The sequence below is a fragment of the Amblyomma maculatum genome, chromosome 5 (assembly GCF_055883805.1).
Source record: "Amblyomma maculatum isolate TAMU_Amacu chromosome 5, ASM5588380v1, whole genome shotgun sequence".
Classification (NCBI taxonomy): Eukaryota; Metazoa; Arthropoda; class Arachnida; order Ixodida; family Ixodidae; genus Amblyomma; species Amblyomma maculatum.
In genome coordinates, this window is record NC_139348.1 from 142,406,778 (window position 1) to 142,424,395 (window position 17,618).

The window sequence follows — 17,618 nt, forward strand, 5'->3', positions numbered from 1 at the left end:
GAGTTAAAAGAGTTGTATTATATTTTCTCTCTCAATGGTTGTATTCAAAGGGAGTTGCCTAGCAGACGCGCGGCGCTTGCGACCTCTTTATAGCGTTTCCTTCCGAAGACGCTACCGAAAGCGTGGCGCTAGATCTAGAAAAATATTACTCAAACCAAACCGGCGTGTTCATAGTAAATTTAGCTACAGTATGCATTTTCACTTTTTATACATTTCTATTCTTGTATCAATCACAAACTAAAGTTTCTTAATTAGGGCTATCAAACACTAGTATGTTGTACACTTAAACCTAATTTTCTTAATACCACACCTTTGAACATCTTTTTTTACCTATTTGTCACTTTTTCAATGATTTCAAATATTTGATTCATTGCAAACAAAAATTTTTGAACTAGCGTTACTAAACAGCGCCTTTCTTTTTTGAGCATTTTGACACTTTTCAGGACCTTTTCGAAGTTTTCAGTTTTAATCATTTAATTAACCAATTCATCAAAAACATTTTAGTGAACTTTTTGAGTCATCTTTTTCCTATTTAGAGATTTTTAATTAATCACTTCATTATAATGATTTCATTACCTCCTCCTCCCCTATCACACACCATTGATCACCAATCGCTAGATCCAAAAATTACCTCCACACGATATTTTTCTCGTAGTCCCGATTATTTCTGACACGCATTGCGGACAACACCTACAACGCCGGCGGCTTTTCGAACGAACCAGCTGTATAAGCTTCGTTTCAAATAGGCCGGCCAACAACAACTTTCGGGCTTCATTACGTTTACATAAGGAAAATAAAACCGCAGCAGACACAGGACGGAGGCTAAATTAGCCTGCTAAATTACGTTTACACTCGGTTCAAACGACACGGCATGAAACGCCTGACACACAGTGTTCAATATCGCGATGTGTTCGCGGCGGGCATGATGGAGACACTCATTGCGTTTCGAGTGGGCAGCCTGCAGTCGAAATTGGGAACGCACTGCATTCTCATAATGTTCCAAACTTGTTCCAAACGCTGGCGAGTCACAGAGCACCGTGCAAGAGAACAGGTAGTATTCTTAATTGAGTCCGCTCAAAATAGGAGCTCATGGAAACACATTTCAAACACCTTTTCGAGCAGGCATTTTTAGCGACTATGGAGTGGGGAGACGCGGGTTCGAACCCGGCTGCTGCGTCTGCGTTTCAATAGGATGGAGGAAGGAGGGGATGTAAGATGCCTGATGCCCGCGTACTGTTCTATGCCAGTGCTATGTAGATAAATCCGTGCGGTATAGTTATAGAGAGTACTCCACTACGGTGCGTCTTATTGCCCGAGTCCCTTTGGGAAGTTAAACGCTATAAATATTCATTTAAAATTTCAGAACCGTATGCAGCTGATCGAAAGCAGAGGGATAATGGTACTCACCAAAAAATGCCAACAAAAACTGCCGGGAGTTTGAGGTCTGAAGTACGTCTATATGCCGAATCATTGCCGATGGTGTGGACGCTGGCGCTGCTTTTCACTGTAGATGCCTTTCTGTAGCCAAAGCCTAATAGAGGAGGCGTTGGTGCAGAAACTTCTAAAATGGCGTCCGGCTGCGGTGAATGAGTTAAGGCTGCGCAGCATAAGCACAAAAGACGGAAGGCAGTACGGGTTTACCTATTCTCAAGTCAATGCGGGATAACAGCCAAATCAGCAGGTAGCTCCAGCGTCCACCCTGCTCCGGTGGACAGTGCATGGAATTTCCTCGAACGCTTCTGAAAAGATTCGTCGCAGCTGCTAAGCGCGATGACCACTAAAGTGCTCCCCGGGTGCTTGAGCATTGAGCAGATTTCTTCTGCTCGCACCCTTTTTATAACCAATGCGGTCATTCTCGCTGATAATGATGATCGTGGTGACCTCGTTGCGCCGTCTTGTGGCCGCACGCTAATGCAGCCCTCCATGCGGTGGATGGCAGGATGTAAGTCTATGAGAGCGAGAGTTCTGTTACGCCAGGAGAAGGGAGTGTGGTTCTGGTCGTAAAACATTTATTGAGGGTACCAGGGTTGATTACAAGGATTGATAGGGTTCCTGATCCCGGTTGGTGGCTATCAGGCTGTGCCTGGCTGCGACCGGTTCATCCCAGTCAACCATCATCTCTGCGAAGCTGGGTCTGACCTGGATACAGCTATCTCCTGGATACAGCTATCTAAGGTGTTCGCTATTATATAATCGACGGCGGCTCTAGGTGACCCGCAAGCAGTGAATATGGGGTCATACCGGCCCCGGTGTGCACATGCCAACCAAGCTGGGGAGAGAAAAGTTTTGGCTTGAAGCTTTCGCCAGATTATTTGATGGGAGAGAGAGGTGTGAGGTGGGGTATAGAAGAGTCGTTCTCGGAAGTAAAGAGTTAATCATGATAGGTGGGAAGTCTGTCCGACGTGCTTCCTCAGTCTTCGGTGTGCTCCGCTCGGTTGAAGTGCGCTCGAGCAGTTGAGTGGGCTGGTTTGTCATTGCACCTGTCTTTATCCAACTTACGTCCGCGTGTTCCTTTTGCGCTTTGTTTTCATCTTGAACGTACAACTCGACCAACTTTCCGCGCTATTTGCCTGCATGGCCTGGTACTCAGACCATGTGGATCGGTCGGGGAGCAGTGGAGCCCGAGGTTAAGATTTATTGCGCTTGCGATATTTTGGGTGACCGATTTAGAATAGCTGAAAAGGAGTGCGACAGTGGAAGAGGAGATGGCTAGCGCTATGGCTGCCACTTCGACCTCTGCCGACATTTTTTTCTTTAACACAGGCGAGAACTGTTCGATGGAAATTATACGAAAGTACACAGATGGCATATGCCGCGGGGTGACTATTCAGCCGCGCCTCCGTAGACAGCTTGGGTGTCAGTCGCGTGGATTTTGGGCAATGCCTTAGCTCGAACCCCTAGTCTGGTGAGTAGGATGCATATTCTTAGGTAGTGGTTGTATAGTAAGGTTGTCCCGGATGTGTTAGCAGACTAGGCGGCGGTTATCAGAGAGTGGACCGATTGGTTGGAGATTCAGTGCAGTGAGGAAGAACCTGTCAGTCTCTGTGAAGAAAAGCGGTGATTTGAGCGGTAAGATGAGCTTCCACTAGTTCTTGGATTGTGTTGTTGAATCCCATGTTTAGGAGGCGTGTGGTAGGAGTATGTCTCCGGAGCTGATGTGCTGTTTTGTACGCCTGAGGAACGTGTGCGTCCCCTTTCTCCGTTTCATGCCTTTGTAAGATAGAGATATGTAAGGGAATATACAAATCGGCTGAGGATGAGTGCCTGTACAAGGCGCCTGAGATGTGCTCTCGCATGATCTGCATGCTCTGTGATTGTTCGCTATTCACTTGGTGAGTCTGATAGTTTGATGGGTGGTGATAGCAAGATTGAGGACAGTTTCTGTGATGCTTATTGTTTTGCAGGAACATTCCCAGAGCTTGACGCTAGATGACCTTGGGTACTGGGGGTCCATCAATGATGTGTATGGAGGCGTATTGTTGCTTGGTAAAGCGATGGCTTCTGAGGAGCAACAGGAGTTCTGATTTGGAGGGGGGAGCGTGCTATGCCGATTGACGCTGCGCGCGTTGCCGTTAGCCCACTCCTGCTAGATAGTGTATTCTGTGTTCCACATTTCTCTTTGTTGTCTATAGAATAATGTCTTCCACATATAGAGAGCGGAAGAGGTTTGAGATTTTCGTTAGCTTGCGGACCATCAAGATGAGATAATGTGAAATAGTAGGGAGGAGAGGACTGATCCCCGCGTGTTCCGCAATCGCCTAGAGATAAGGTGGGGATTATACAAGACCGAGTTTGAGTTCCGCGTGTGGTCCCGGAGTAAGGCTATGCTATATCAGTGGGTGCGTTCCCCTATCTTAGGCTGGAGAGGACGTCAAGGATTGAGTCATGCTGTATATTATAAATTGCTTTGGTAAGGTCCAGAGACAATAAGTCGCTCGTGAGGTTTTGATGCTGCGAATGTAACATGATTGAACTGTGAATAAATAGCTTGTGAATCCCAGCACCGTGTGTGAGAAGAGATTGTAGAATAAACATTTTAACAGCATAAATGGTGCGCAGCTCCTCCACCCCTCAGCTCTAAGCCTGAGGGGTCTTTAGAGTGGCGCTTCACTTCGCATAGTGGCCAGGATGCGTAGTTCCTCGGCGGCCTTCTCAAGCAATTAGATCGTTGCGTACTGAGGCTCAGGGTCCGAGCTGCGCATCAGGGTCTCCCAGGTTTTTTGTTGTCTGTATTTATGGCCCTCACTGGGGAGAAGGGGCACTCCAAGATTATGTGGGCGGGGCCCTCTTGGCCCACACTTATAACAAGGATCCGATCGTATCTTATGTCTCATGTTGAATTCCAATGGCAGATCGCGAGCGCACCGCCGGAGCCCCAACGGAGCGCCTCGCTCGCACTGAGATCCCTTCCTCCATATTTGCCATTGGAACGCGTTCGCTTCCGCGGGATCACTTAGTGCAAGAAAAGCTCTTAAGGCGGCGCTAGACGCGACAAGATTATCATCATCATCATTATCAACCGGATTATCTCAGCATCCCATGCGTGAAAGGCGAAAGTCTGATTTACAGGAAGGGAAAGGCGCGGTAACTGTCTCACTTGTTTTTTGTGGACACCTCAACCGCGCAGTAAGGGAAAGGACGATGGGAGGATTGAAAGGAGAAAGAGAGAAACAGGAGCCGTAGTGAAGGGCTGCATAGCAATTTCGACCACCTGAGGATCTTTAACGTGCGCTGACATTCCTGATGGGGCTGGGACAGGTAGGTCAACGCCGCTTGCGGCGGGCGCTAGCATGCCACAGAATTTTTATCTGTTGTAGGCTGTTATTGCACCCGCCACCATTTCGGTGGTGGACGACCGTTGTTGCGGCGCGCGTCTTTCTCTCCCTCTTCCTTTTCTTCTCTATTTTCTCTTCTGTCTGCACGGCCCCGCCGGGGTGGTGCAGTGGTTAAGACGCCCGACTACTGTGCCGGAGTACCCGGGTTCGAACCCGACCTCGGCGGCTGCGTTTCGATGGAGGCAAAACGAGGAGGCGTCCGTGTGTTGTGCGATGTCAGCGCACGTTAAAGATCCCCAGGTGGTCGAAATTACTTCGTAGCCCTCCACTACGGCTCCTCTTTCTCTCTTTCCACTTTTACTCCCATCTTCTTCCCTTCCCTTACGGCGCGGTTGCGGTGTCCACAGAAGACATGTGAGACAGTTACCGCGCCTTTCCCTTCCTATAAATAAATAAATAGAATAAATCTGTCTGCACGAGGCAGCGGAGGTGGCTCAACTACAGAGCCAGTAGCAGGCCCGTGCATATTCTTTTCCTTCTTCCTACAGCCACAACAACAACAGCGCTGACATCGCACAGCACACGGACGCCTCTTCGTTTCGCCTCCATCGAAACGCAGCCGCCGAGGTCGGGTTCGAACCCGGGTACCCCGCCACAGTAGTCGGGTGTCTTACCACTGCACCACCCCGGCGGGGCAGGCGAAAGCCTGAGGTCTCATCTGCCATCTCCAATCCTAGCCTTGGACGCGAAAGGAGCGATGGCGTACCATCTAAACGTGCATTAGCCTTTCCTCCACAATTAGCGCCGCACGGCGAGACGCAGCGTCCATGTCATCCATCGCTTTGCGAAGTACCGCGACGACGTGAAGCGGAGCTGTCACAGCCGGTCGTGACGTGAAACGGGAAACGTCACGCTGGCTTGGGCGGCCGTCATTGCACCCGCCACCACTTCGGTGGTGGACGACGACTGTTGTTGCGACGGCTGTTGTTACGTGCACTGACATCGCACGTTAAAGAACCCCAGGTGGTCGAAATTTCCGGAGTCCTCCACTACGGCGTCTCTCATAGCCTGAGGTCCTTTGGGATGTTAAACCCCACAAACCAAACCAAAACAAAGTTAAACTATGGTTCGCTGCAACATAATGCCTCGCAAATTGACTAGACAGGAATTAAGGTGAGACCTACAGAAGCAGTATATCCACACCACCGATGTGTCGGGAAATTATGGATAGAATAATAAAATGTACACACCGGAAGTGTATTTATGAAAGAAATAAAAGAATTTTGAATGAAAGAAAAAAAAAGCGAGAAAGGAAGAGTGCAAGAGCTAAGTGTCGTCTGTGACAAAAACTTATTTTGTGCGAGAGAGTGCCGTAAAGACTACAATGAACGACCTTAAAAGTTTCGGCGGAAATTGTTTTGGCTCTTAACATTGAAAGAAGAGGATAGAACTACGTTATCATTGCTTTGGTATCGATGTTCTTACGTTACTCCAGTCAATCCACTCTGGAGGAGCAGGTGCATTGATTCGTGTAAGATTAAGTTATGTGAAATAGCAAGAGTAAAATCAACATAAAGTCCGGAGCATTTAGCAGCTCGATGTCTCACGGGGTTTTTGCTAAGCACTGATGACATCGATAAATTGTTGTACGAGGCAATGGTAAAAATATATCTGCGCAAATCATTGCTGTAATTCCGACTTTTTACGCTCGAATTAGCAGAGAAACGTTATTTTAAAATCATTACACTTTAAAAAGCACATGACTAACGAGCTCCACTTGTTGGCTTGTAGTAAAGTGCAGGTCTAGAAAGTCCACAAAGTGCAGGTAGACGCTTTCGGCGCGCGTCGCTTTCCTGGACATGGCGCAAAGTTTCTCGGCTTTGGCCAGGTCAGTTACGCTAAACATTTGTATTCAGAAATTGTAATGAAATATTGGAATCGCAACTATTACTCGTCAATGTCTTGAAAATACATGAAACTAGAAATGTGACTAATAGCCTCCTACGAATCACAAGGTTGTCTTGGAAAGCGGCCCTTCATGCTTAAGTAATCTGCACGCAGTCTTGTATGTCCGGCGCCGTCACGTAGCTCCGATTGAGGAAGCCTCGAATCCTTTCCAGGAACATCACCCTCGTGCTGATGTCACGGATATTGAACGCGGTGCACTGCCTGCTATTCAGGAAGAGGGTGCGTTTCCAGACGTCGAATTCGATGTCGTACACAGCGATGGTGAAGTTGACGGGTGTATAGTTCACCTTCGTTTCGCAGATCTGTCGCAGGCAGTAAAAAAAAAAAAAAAAACAAAAAAAAAAACGAGAATAGATGCTGCTGTAACGACTCGTCACGAAACAAAATGCGGCAATCATAACTGCGTTGTCAACGTACTTTACACATGGAGAATATAAAAGGTATTTGACAGTGATGTCCTTAAGTAGAAATTGTGCACATCTTTCAACGCAACAGCAGTGAAGAGGCGAAATAATTTATATCGCAGCAACAAAGTTGACTCATTATAAAAAGGGCGAGCAATCTACGTAAACCTATCATCATCATCAGCCTGATTATACCCACTGCAGGGCGAAGGCCTCTCCCATATTTCTCCACTTAACCCGGTTCTGTGCTAGCTGCATCCACTTGACCCCTGTGAACTTCTTAATTTCATCCTCCCACCTAACTTTCTGCCGCCCCCGGCTACGCTTTCCTTGCCTTGGAATCCAGTTTGTTACCCCCAGCGATCATCGGTTATCCTCTCTTCGCACTACATGTCCTGCCCATGTCCATTTCTTTTTCTTAATTTCCACTAAAATGTCGGCAACTTGAGCTATTTCTCTGACCCTCTCTGCACGCTTTCTATCTCTTAATGTTACCCCTACCATTTTTCGTTCCATGGCCCTCTGGGTTGTCCTCAACTTAAGTAGAACTCTCTTGGTTAGCCTCCATGTTTCAGCCTCGTAGGTGAGTACAGGCAAGATGCAACTGTTGTATACTTTCCTCCTGAGCGATACCGGTAAACTGCTAGTCATAATCTGCGAGTGCTTGCCAAATGCGCTCCATCCCAATCTTATCCTTCTTGTTAAGTAATATTACGTAAACCTATACGTAATAATTATAACTGCATTTCACGTAATTCTTAGTGAGATGTGTTCTCGTTGGCCCTCGCTCGTTTTTGGTATACAAGCATTTCAAATCATACAAAAAAGACTCTACTGTTTTAAAATCAACTCCAGCATGTCTGGTTAGTCTTTCTTTAGGAACATTGCCCACACGTCTAGTTCTGTGATATCCCAATAAAGGTTTGCAACCGGTAAGTACTCGAACTAAGTTATTCCAAATTTCATTTCCAAACGCGTCTGTTCCAGCATTAAAACAACTAATTCCCCAAAAAGATCCTCAAGATTTTCATCTACGATATCTGGTTTGATTTCCGGTCTATGGCTTAGCGTTCCAAAGCAACACAAGGCTGTGAGAGACGGCGTCGGGAAAGGCCCACGGGAATTTCAACCACCCAAGGTTCTTTTACGTGTTCTGACATTGCAGAGCAGATTGGCGCCTGGCTGTTTCTCTCTACAGAAAAGCGGCCATCGAGGCTGGGATTCTAGGAAATGAACAACTGCAGCACCGGGATGCGCCTATATTTTACTTTGCAAACGAGATCGAGCTAAAATCTATAGTTTTAAACTCTTTGAACATCTACTAGTCCAACTGTATTGGAATAACCTCGTATGTTATCCACATGTACGTTACAAATCGTTGCCGGTAGCAGTCTCCGCACCGTCCTGTCTATGCAGCAGTTATCTTCAGTCTTACCTTTTCTTTCAATCCTAGTATGGAGTCAAATACAAGCGTCCGTCCGAGTGTCTTGTCGAAAGAGATCCTCACTGTGTGGTTTCCATCGTAATGTGAATTCCTCCTTAAGACACTGGACACGTTGCACGCCTGTAACAGTAAAAAAGCATTATTGAAGTTAGTGGTAAGCTCACCAGTGCCTGAGAGCCGGTATCGCTACGCGCGAAACGATAGCTTTCGCCAATACTGTCCCACGCATTTCTGATATCTGACTAAAATGCACCTTCCAGTTTTCACCCGCCCCGCCGCTACAGAATCTAATGCGTACCACTCAGGGTAATGAGGCCGGCTGCATTCAGTTAAAAGAAGTGGGGTGAGGTAAGCATAATGAACGAGTAAAATAACTATAGAAAACACAGTTGGCACTATAATAAAAAACATCATGCTCATTGGTGCCACTAGCCATTTTTCAATGTGTCGTAGTAGTATGTCGGTCTGTGTACTATTTTATGCGCTTGGGCACAGAAGATGAGGGGAAGCAAGTAATGATGCTTAGAGGCTCTATCGACATTAGATCTTAGCGCAAAGCTGCCAGGAAGTTTGCTGCTGTGCTCGAAGTGCGGACCGTCCACTAGGACGTAGTTTTTAAAGCAGCAAATTCGCTTACCGTACTGCAAAAGCGTCAGATATGGCTCACTATTTTGTAGATAGACTATTATCTAGTACGCATAACCGCACTAGCAGTAAAAGCCAGATCGCCTAGAAATGCCGGTTGATGGCATAGTGTTGCGCCCAACGCGTCACATATAAGTGTTTCGTTTGTTCAATTCAGTGCCTTGATTCGGCTCCGTTATGGTGGATGCCGTAGTAGAAGCCTCTAGATAATTTATACTACCAGTGGTCCTTTGACGAGCTGACATCGCATTGTATACAAGCGCCTTGCGTTGTTTCGACTCCACTAAAACGGGGACGCTTCCCAACTAGAGACTTCACGCTCAGCAATAAACTGTCCTAACCACTGAGTCACGACGTCGGGGCACCTTTTACGTGTGGCAGCTGGCACGTTTATCTCTCCATTTATATGAGGCCGGCAAGGGGCCGGCGTGGCAAAAACACGAAGATAATAATGCTTAAATATAACTCAGCAAAAATGAAAATGAGTAAAATAATTCTCGCATCGTTAGTCCCTCTCTCGGTGTGCATAGCGTAGCCAGTTGAAGGGCTCCGGCTTCCAGGAAAAGAGCAGTCGAGTCCAGATTACGCTACATGTATAAGCCTTCGTACCTTATAAAATTTGAGAAATCATTGCCCCCCCCCCCCCCCCCCCCCCCCGCACACCGTGCTCATGCGGCGTGGCTTCAATGCAGTTTCGCTTCTATTGCTATAGCTCGTAAGGTATTGCTTTGCGAGATCGTCAGTGCCCTCCACGCAAGGCACACCAACCCACAACGACGCCAGGAATCATATAGATTCTAAAGCCGCAAGTCTAGTCAGTAAGGTGTATTTTGCGCGTAAATTCTTACTAAGCACCATAAAACTTGCGCGGCCAATCCAATCCTACACTACTAAATCGTAGCTACTCCAACACTGCAGACGACGAACAGTTGAACAGATATTTTAAATCATTATCTATTCTCAGATTCTGCGGGCGGATTCCTGCGTGTTAACCCTAGAGGCACGCGATGAGCGTGATATTGTTCGAAATTTAGAAGCTGCGGGGTCGGACCAAGGGCAGTTCTTCACACAAGCAATCGTGCCCTATTTGCTCGCATGCGAAAGGTAGCGAAACAGATTTAAGACAAAACTGTAGACAGGGAGCGAATCAGGCAGGAAACCCTCCCTTTAACAGCCGGTGGCTTGGGAGGGGTTCTAGCGTGTCCTCTTATGAACCCCCTCATTCCCAGAATACGTGAACTGGGGGAGCTGACAAGACTTGCCCCATCGGCCACCTATTCGGGCGGGGGCTGGAAAGGACCTTTCGGGACAGACTGATTAAACAGGCTGACTTAGTCGCACCACACTGCGCATGTCATCCAGTTGTTTGCGCTCTATTTATTCATAAAAGCGTGCTCCGCTCAATGGTACTATATGCGTAAAGACTTTTTGAACAGGTGATGAATAAAGGATCAATCTTGACTCATTACCGTCATGCACTGGCACATTGAACATCTAGCAATGACTTTACTCAATTACGCAGTGGGGCTAAAAGCAGGATCCGGATCCCAAAATCCCTCCCACTCAGATTCTTTTCCTCTCCAACCCATTGTTTCTCACGTCGCTTATGTCATGTCAGCAGCCCTCCTCATAAGCAAAGATGAGCGACTGTAAGCCTTGCCGTGTGTGGCACAGGACTAATTGAAGGTGTAAAGCAGATTGCAGAGAGAAAATAGAATTTTGAAACAGGGGATCAATTAAGAGCGCTATAAGTGTGGTCGTAAGGCAGTCGTTCTGGTGTTCATTCACGACAATTTGTGGTCTGTCTGTATCACATTAAGGCTTCCCTTCGCCATTCCGGCTGCAATTGGGAGAGCGCAATTATGAGTCCAGATTGTTTATTTTTCACTCCTATTTAAGTCAGAAAAAGCAAAAATTAACAAAAGTAAAAAAACAGCACGTCCAGTTAACCTAAAATAGATGGTAACCTCTCTGCTTATGTCAGCACCAAGTTGTTTGTATATTCGACTCTTCTATCGTTCTGTTTTCATGGCGACCAAGCAAAGATTATTTGCCATGAGTAGTAGTTGCCTAAAGTGGCAGCGATTGTAAAAGTCGCGACACTTTACCACCGAAGGTTCGCGGCGCGGACATCTTGAGACAATGAAATGAATTGTATACTATATAATTTGCGAAAGTGAGACTGATCAAAGATTCAAGGAAGAAAGGCAAATGAGGCGAGAGATATATACATTTTCAATCGGCGCCATCTTGTGTGACCTTATCCAGTCGTTAGAGGGTAAATTAATTTCGCAAGCGTTCAGTTAGGGTCCCCACTTAAGCCAACACTTTATAGGTATCAAGGAGTTCGTGCATGAGTACTTGTACCTTTTTTCCGCTATTTGATTTGCCAATATGGTCACCGTATTCTAAAGCTTTTCATTTATGGGGGCCCAAATAAACAAGTGGCCAAGTGTGCTATCTCTTATAATGAAACGTTGAACTAAACTTTGATAGGTGATGGCATAGCATGCCGAGAAATATCATGACATCGCTAGGGGATGGGCTGAAGTTCGAGTAGCTTGCCAACAGAGCCGTTTCCCCTCCATTGCAATTACGTCCATGGCCATGCGATGGGAACAGCGTTTACAACCCACTAGGTAGACCTCACTAAACAAGTATCTCGCAACCTGCAAAATAATTACTGTGTAGCAGAACGTATTCTTCCACAAGGCTACCTGTTAATTTTTTTACTTGTCAATATCATAATTCAAATGCATCTTGCCTGTACTCACCTATGGGGCTGAAACGTGGAGGCTAACCAAGAGAGTTCTACTTAAGTTGAGGACAACCCAGAGGGCTATGGAACGAAAAAATGGTAGGGGTAACATTAAGAGATAGAAAGCGTGCAGAGTGGCTCAGAGAAATAACTCAAGTTAACGATATTCTAGTGGAAATTAAGAAGAAGAAATGGATATGGGCGTGACATGTGCGAGGAGAGGATAACCGATGGTCGCTGAGGGTAACAAACTGAATTCCAAGGGAAGGAAAGCGTAGCAGGGGGCGGCAGAAAGTTAGGTGGGCGGATGAGATTAAGAAGTTCGCAGGGGTCAAGTGGATGCAGCTAGCACAGAACCGGGTTAAGTGGAGAAATATGGGAGAGGCCTTCGCCCTGCAGTGGGTATAATCAGGCTGATGATGATGATGATCATCATCATCATCATCATTCACACAGCTGGGGCTTGATACTACCCGTGTATGGCGCGCACACATGTATCGGTTTCGGCACTCCTTCCATCTTAGAACCATGCGACACTGATCCCCCTCTTTATATTCTCCACATCTTTCTTTGCCATGCCTTTTTTTCTACTATTTTAGATTAGCAGGCTGGAGATACGACCGCACTGAAGTTCTCGTCTGCTTTCTGTCAACTTTCAAGGCGACATTATGGATTCAATTCCAGCCAGGAAATCTGCGAAGCTCAGCCAGCCTATTGTGAAGTACTCACGTCTCCAGGACTGATGTCTTGGTTGATTCCCGTGTGCATACAAGGGTTGTACAGACCGAAGTTCCCGATAGTTGCAACGTTGGGGTCCGGATTCCGAGGTCGGTACCAGCGCGCTTTCATCGTAAACGAGATGGAGAGCGCCGGGTACACTCTGCTGTCCCACAGAAACTTCAACAGTCCCGCAGATTCATTCTGCCAGAAGAGAAAAGAAAAGGTAACTGTGAGAAGCTTAATTTATTGCAAGTCAAAGCGAAAACAAAAATTAAGATAGTCAAGCGAAATTCGGCGCACCTCTGTGGTAACATATACCCTCCTAGTGCATGTTTAGAAACAGCTGTTTTATTGCAGTAGCCTCACAGTATACTGTACAGAAAAACACGGTGCTGTTTTGCAGAGTGCGAACATTCTCTGATTTATCCAAAGGTTGATAACGCCACACTGTTTAATGTCAACTGTTACGACAAAGTGTTGATTCGCCCGCGCCCCACGTCTGCGGCGAAAATGTTTGATCGGCCTGGCAATCCTGCGTCTGAGACCAAACTCCGAGCGCGACGCGTTGCCATGACTTCACGCCTCCAACTTCTGTCTCGTCACATGACTTTTGAAGCCATTAACCTCTCGACCGATCAGAAAGCTTTGTAGCCAAGTAGGCAGGTGCTGCTTGATTTCATGGCCGAGGGTTGATTTGTCATGGCGGGGCTAGACGTCAGACGCCCGCATAGCATGGTTGAGCCAGCAGGTACTTTGACAGGAGACTCTTCAACGTTGTGACGTCACTTACAGAGTCGAAACCCGCATCAAACATCTCTTCTTTCGGTGGCAAGCCAGCCGCGGAGTTCGGCTTTCGCATCCAGGTTATATATCAACAACCAGACGCGACCAGAAAAAAAAAAAAAAAACGAAGCCATGTTTATGAGAAGAAAAAGCAAATAAATATATGGTTCAATGCAGATATCAAATAATGATGAATTTGGTCCCACTACGCACGAAACACTGCACATAAAACAAAAGGGAAAGCATTCACCAATTCAAGGCGATCTGTTGTCAAAGAGTGGTGCGTCGGAGGATGACGTAAGTGTTGAGCGTTTTAGCATCACGGGTTGCGATGGTAAAAGACGGGAGAGGCCTAGCGCGCGCAATCCGAGAGAAACGCCGTATAGCACGAACCCGAAGTCCATCAGCTGTCGCCTCTAAGCTCGAATGCCACATACTTCTACTTCTAGTGCCCACTTGCACTCTGGGCACTCCAGTGTCAGTGCGCACTTTAACACCTCCATTTTCCGACACCTCAGCCTTGCCAAATCCCGCCAAGCCATATCCCACTTCGCATCTAGCCCGTCCCGGGTGCACGCGTCGGCGCTCTTCAGCCGATTTTTCTGACGCTAGTGTGGCACGCACTTCGCTTTCAACCCTTTTCTGAATGCTCATCTACCTAATGTGTGCTACCTCAACCGCACACAGGAGCGCTCGTTCAGTGCTACGGATTACGAAACGTATGCGGCCTTACCGCGCAGTAGAGAGCCGATACAACTTACAACACAGCAACACTTAATAAACTGAACTACCGTTGTTGGTCCTTAAGTAGTACTGCTTCATATCCATTCTACAAACCAGTACCAAGTGGAACGACTATTTGGCCCCACTGCTTAGTGCTAAATAGCACTAATGATCAGAAATGCTTGTAACAACTAATTAGGACCGTTGCTAAGCCATCATTCATAATGGCTTGGCGGCAATGCAATTGTATCAACTCTTAAGAATACAGAAGCGTGTTCTAAATTAATTTTATATAGGTACACAGTTACGGGTGCGGTGATCATAATTTCCAACGGGCTCCTTTAAAGCAGAACGACACTCTGGCATGACGCTCGATTGAACTGAACAGCCAATAAAGATATGTCTATCCAATAACAACTCCCAGTCAAATTTTATTTCCTGGCCTATCACTACGTTCACATTTGACCGACTACTAAAGATATTTATCGAAAAAAAAAAAATAGATTTAAGAACACTCTTATCGGCCTACATAATCCCGCGACGTTTCCACCAGTGTTAAGTAACCTCTTTGAGCCGTGCAAAAAAAAAAAAAAATCGTGATTGACGCGGGCATTTTATCTGCCAAAGCGGCCGGTGGCAGGGACACTTGAATTTCGCGTGTTGTGTCCTAACCTTTCACAGGTGAACTTTCGGTGATAACGACCTTTTGCGATTAAACCGCTGTGCCATATCCTTGCAGATTAACTTCAGTCTCTCCTCAGTGCTCGTTTAAGGTTGATTAGCACATTGTACTAATTGTCCCTCTGGCCAGAGTTTACGTAAAGCCCACTTCCGCTCTGTGAGGTCCATGCTGGGCCTCGGGATTGCGAAAAGCGGTGCTCGTGTCTGATCTGGTTTAATCCGGTTATCGTTTTTTGTTGCTCTAACGTCCACCTTTGAAAGCGGGGATACGCGGGTTGGACTTCCGCCATCTGGGTACACAAACGTGGCCTCGCGCGGAAACCTGACGGTGCGGAAGCGGGCCGTTATATGAAGCCAAGAGACCATCTTGTATCATGCAACACGGGACCTGCTGGAGTTAGTCGGGTCCATGCCTGACTGCTGCATGCATGTAACGGCCGTGAGCTACAAAATAAATTGAAGGGTTTACAAAAATATTGATTTGTCAATTAAAATTCAGAATAATAATTAGGTTTGGGTCTTCTGCAGATCGTGCACACAAATACCGGGTAGCCAAAGTTATCTGACCTTACTGAAGGCTGTGCTGTGGCTTTCTATGCCTTCAGAGCCGTGAAGGAACGTCTCAAGAAACATAAAGATATATAATAATATATAATCGCTAAAATGTAAGAAAATCAAGTACAAAGAAACGCACAATGAGCGCTAGAAACGAATTACTTGGCCAAGGGAATGAGGCAATGCTCTTAAACAAAATAACTAGCTTCGAAAATTGCTCAGAGCGGTTCCCACTGTTCCTAATCATGAACCTTGCCAGCGGCGTGTCGCCTCAGGGGAAGCTGTGGCCAAGAAGTATCAAATATTTGCTGAAGCGGGCGTAAGACACGCATACAATTCAAGATTTTCCCCTTAGAAAAGAATAGCAGGCCATAGAACAGTTTGTAGCCACGGTCATTACCGTGGGTAGACAAAAGCACTGGAGATAGAAATCCGCACCACACGCGTTCGATGCGGATGCTGAAGCTACTGAGTCCTCACTCTTAACGGGGTGTTTCTAAAAGTGTACGTGGGATCAGAATGAACAATTTACAACAAAATTTAATTAAGCGTGAGAACTGCTCAGAGTATTCAAATAGCATTCATTAAGTATGTGAGGATCCAACTTGCATAAAGTTCTAGTGGAGTGCTGCGGAGCGAAGTAACTTAAGGCAGCTATTTTTTTTTGTCTAATTCGTTCGCCCATGTATGATTAGCATAATGTGTCACTGCGCTAGAACTCAATTATTATCTCTTAATTGTAGAAAGTGGCAGAACAAAAAAGACGGGGGCACAAGAGAAAGTACATAGACGACAGGAAAAGCTCTGTGTCTATATGCCTTCTCTTTCGTCCCCCAATCTTTGGCCCCCACTTTTTACAATGAAATCACCGACGAGCCCGTACTAAGTATTTATTCTCTTAACGTCAGCACGTATCTTAAAACCTGACTTTACTTCCTCCGCACAGCAGCGCTCGAGGGCTCTAGACTGGCGTAATAGATTCTGTGCACGGGGTCTGACCAGAATATACGACACGTCAGGGCACTCACCACTGAGGGAAAGTAGCGTGATGCCATTTGGGCAGGAAATGTGTATATGGAAGGCGGCATAATGAGGCAGTCCGGCCGGCCCTGGTCTTGGAACGTCAGGTGGCTTATGGCAATGAAGATGTGCGGTGAGAAAACGCTTCTGTGATTGAAAGAGCCGAAAGACGGGTTTAGCTTTAGTGCCTTATTTCATAAAGCTAGCACGTCACAGCATTTGAAACGAGGGCATAACTGCCTACTGAAAAAATTGTATGAGGGAATAACCTCACATTTTCTCACACAATCTCACTCAATTCACATACGAAATCACGTACACGTAGTATATAATTGCATAAGTTCTCATAGTTTCTTGTACATCATCATAAATTATGTAGGATATTTTATGATAATAATGTGCACCGTATGAGACTCTATGCGATTAAATGAGACTTTATGAGGTTATTGCCCGGTAGAACTTTTGGTATGTATATATATATATATATATATATATATATATATATATATATATATATATATATATATATATATATATATATATATATATATATATATATATATACATATATATATATATATATTGGCTGGCTGCTGCCCCACAGCGGTGCGCAGATCTCGCCGCAACATTTTATCTTGTGTGCTTTAACCGCCGCGGTGTCGCGTTCTGCATTGCAAGTAGCCGTTTTCATTTAATATACGAGTACAATAGAGAAAGTAAAAATATGCTGAGACTTCTCTAGTCGTGACTAGAGATCACTACCTTACCCCCTTGCAGCCTGAATGTAGCTGATGCGAAGAGGACCAGATGGGAGGAGATAAGATGGCGGTAAAACGCACGATTTGCCGAAATAAGCCGGCTGGCCACGGAGGCCAGGAGTCGTTGAATCGATAGAGAGTATATCCTTTCCTTTCTTTTAAGGCCCCGCTGGGGTGGCGCAGGGGTTAGGGTGCTCGACTACTGTGCCCAAGGACGCGGAATCGAATCCCGGCCTTGGCGGCCGCTTTTCGATGCCGGCGAAAAGCTAGGCGCCCATGTGCTGTGTGATGACAGTGCACGTTAAAGAAACCCAGGTGGTCGAAATTTCCGGAGTCCTTCACTACGGTGTCTCTCATAACCTGAGTCGATTTGGGATGTTAAAC

General features: G+C 46.2%; 1 protein-coding gene across 1 annotated transcript; it reads right to left on the minus strand.

The window, feature by feature from the left end:
- Positions 1-6,817: 6,817 nt before the first annotated feature.
- On the minus strand, positions 6,818-16,544 carry LOC146189800 (uncharacterized). The gene is made up of 4 exons (XM_084605347.1): positions 16,485-16,544; positions 12,724-12,915; positions 8,583-8,711; positions 6,818-7,045 (listed from the first exon to the last, which is right to left on the minus strand). Exons 1-4 carry the CDS (start codon positions 16,542-16,544, stop codon positions 6,818-6,820), a joined length of 609 nt encoding a protein of 202 aa, XP_084461473.1.
- Between the last annotated feature and the right edge of the window lie 1,074 nt (positions 16,545-17,618).

What these genes read in the sequence shown, in the direction of transcription:
- LOC146189800 (XM_084605347.1), bottom strand. Translation starts at nt 16,544, where the DNA reads ATGCCGCCTTCCATATACACATTTCCTGCCCAAATGGCATCACGCTAC. An exon ending in CACGCTACTTTCCCTCAGTG is followed by an intron (nt 12,916 to 16,484) that starts GTGAGTGCCCTG and finishes CTCTTCTGGCAG; the next exon opens with AATGAATCTGCGGGACTGTT. An exon ending in AAGACATCAGTCCTGGAGAC is followed by an intron (nt 8,712 to 12,723) that starts GTGAGTACTTCA and finishes TTACTGTTACAG; the next exon opens with GCGTGCAACGTGTCCAGTGT.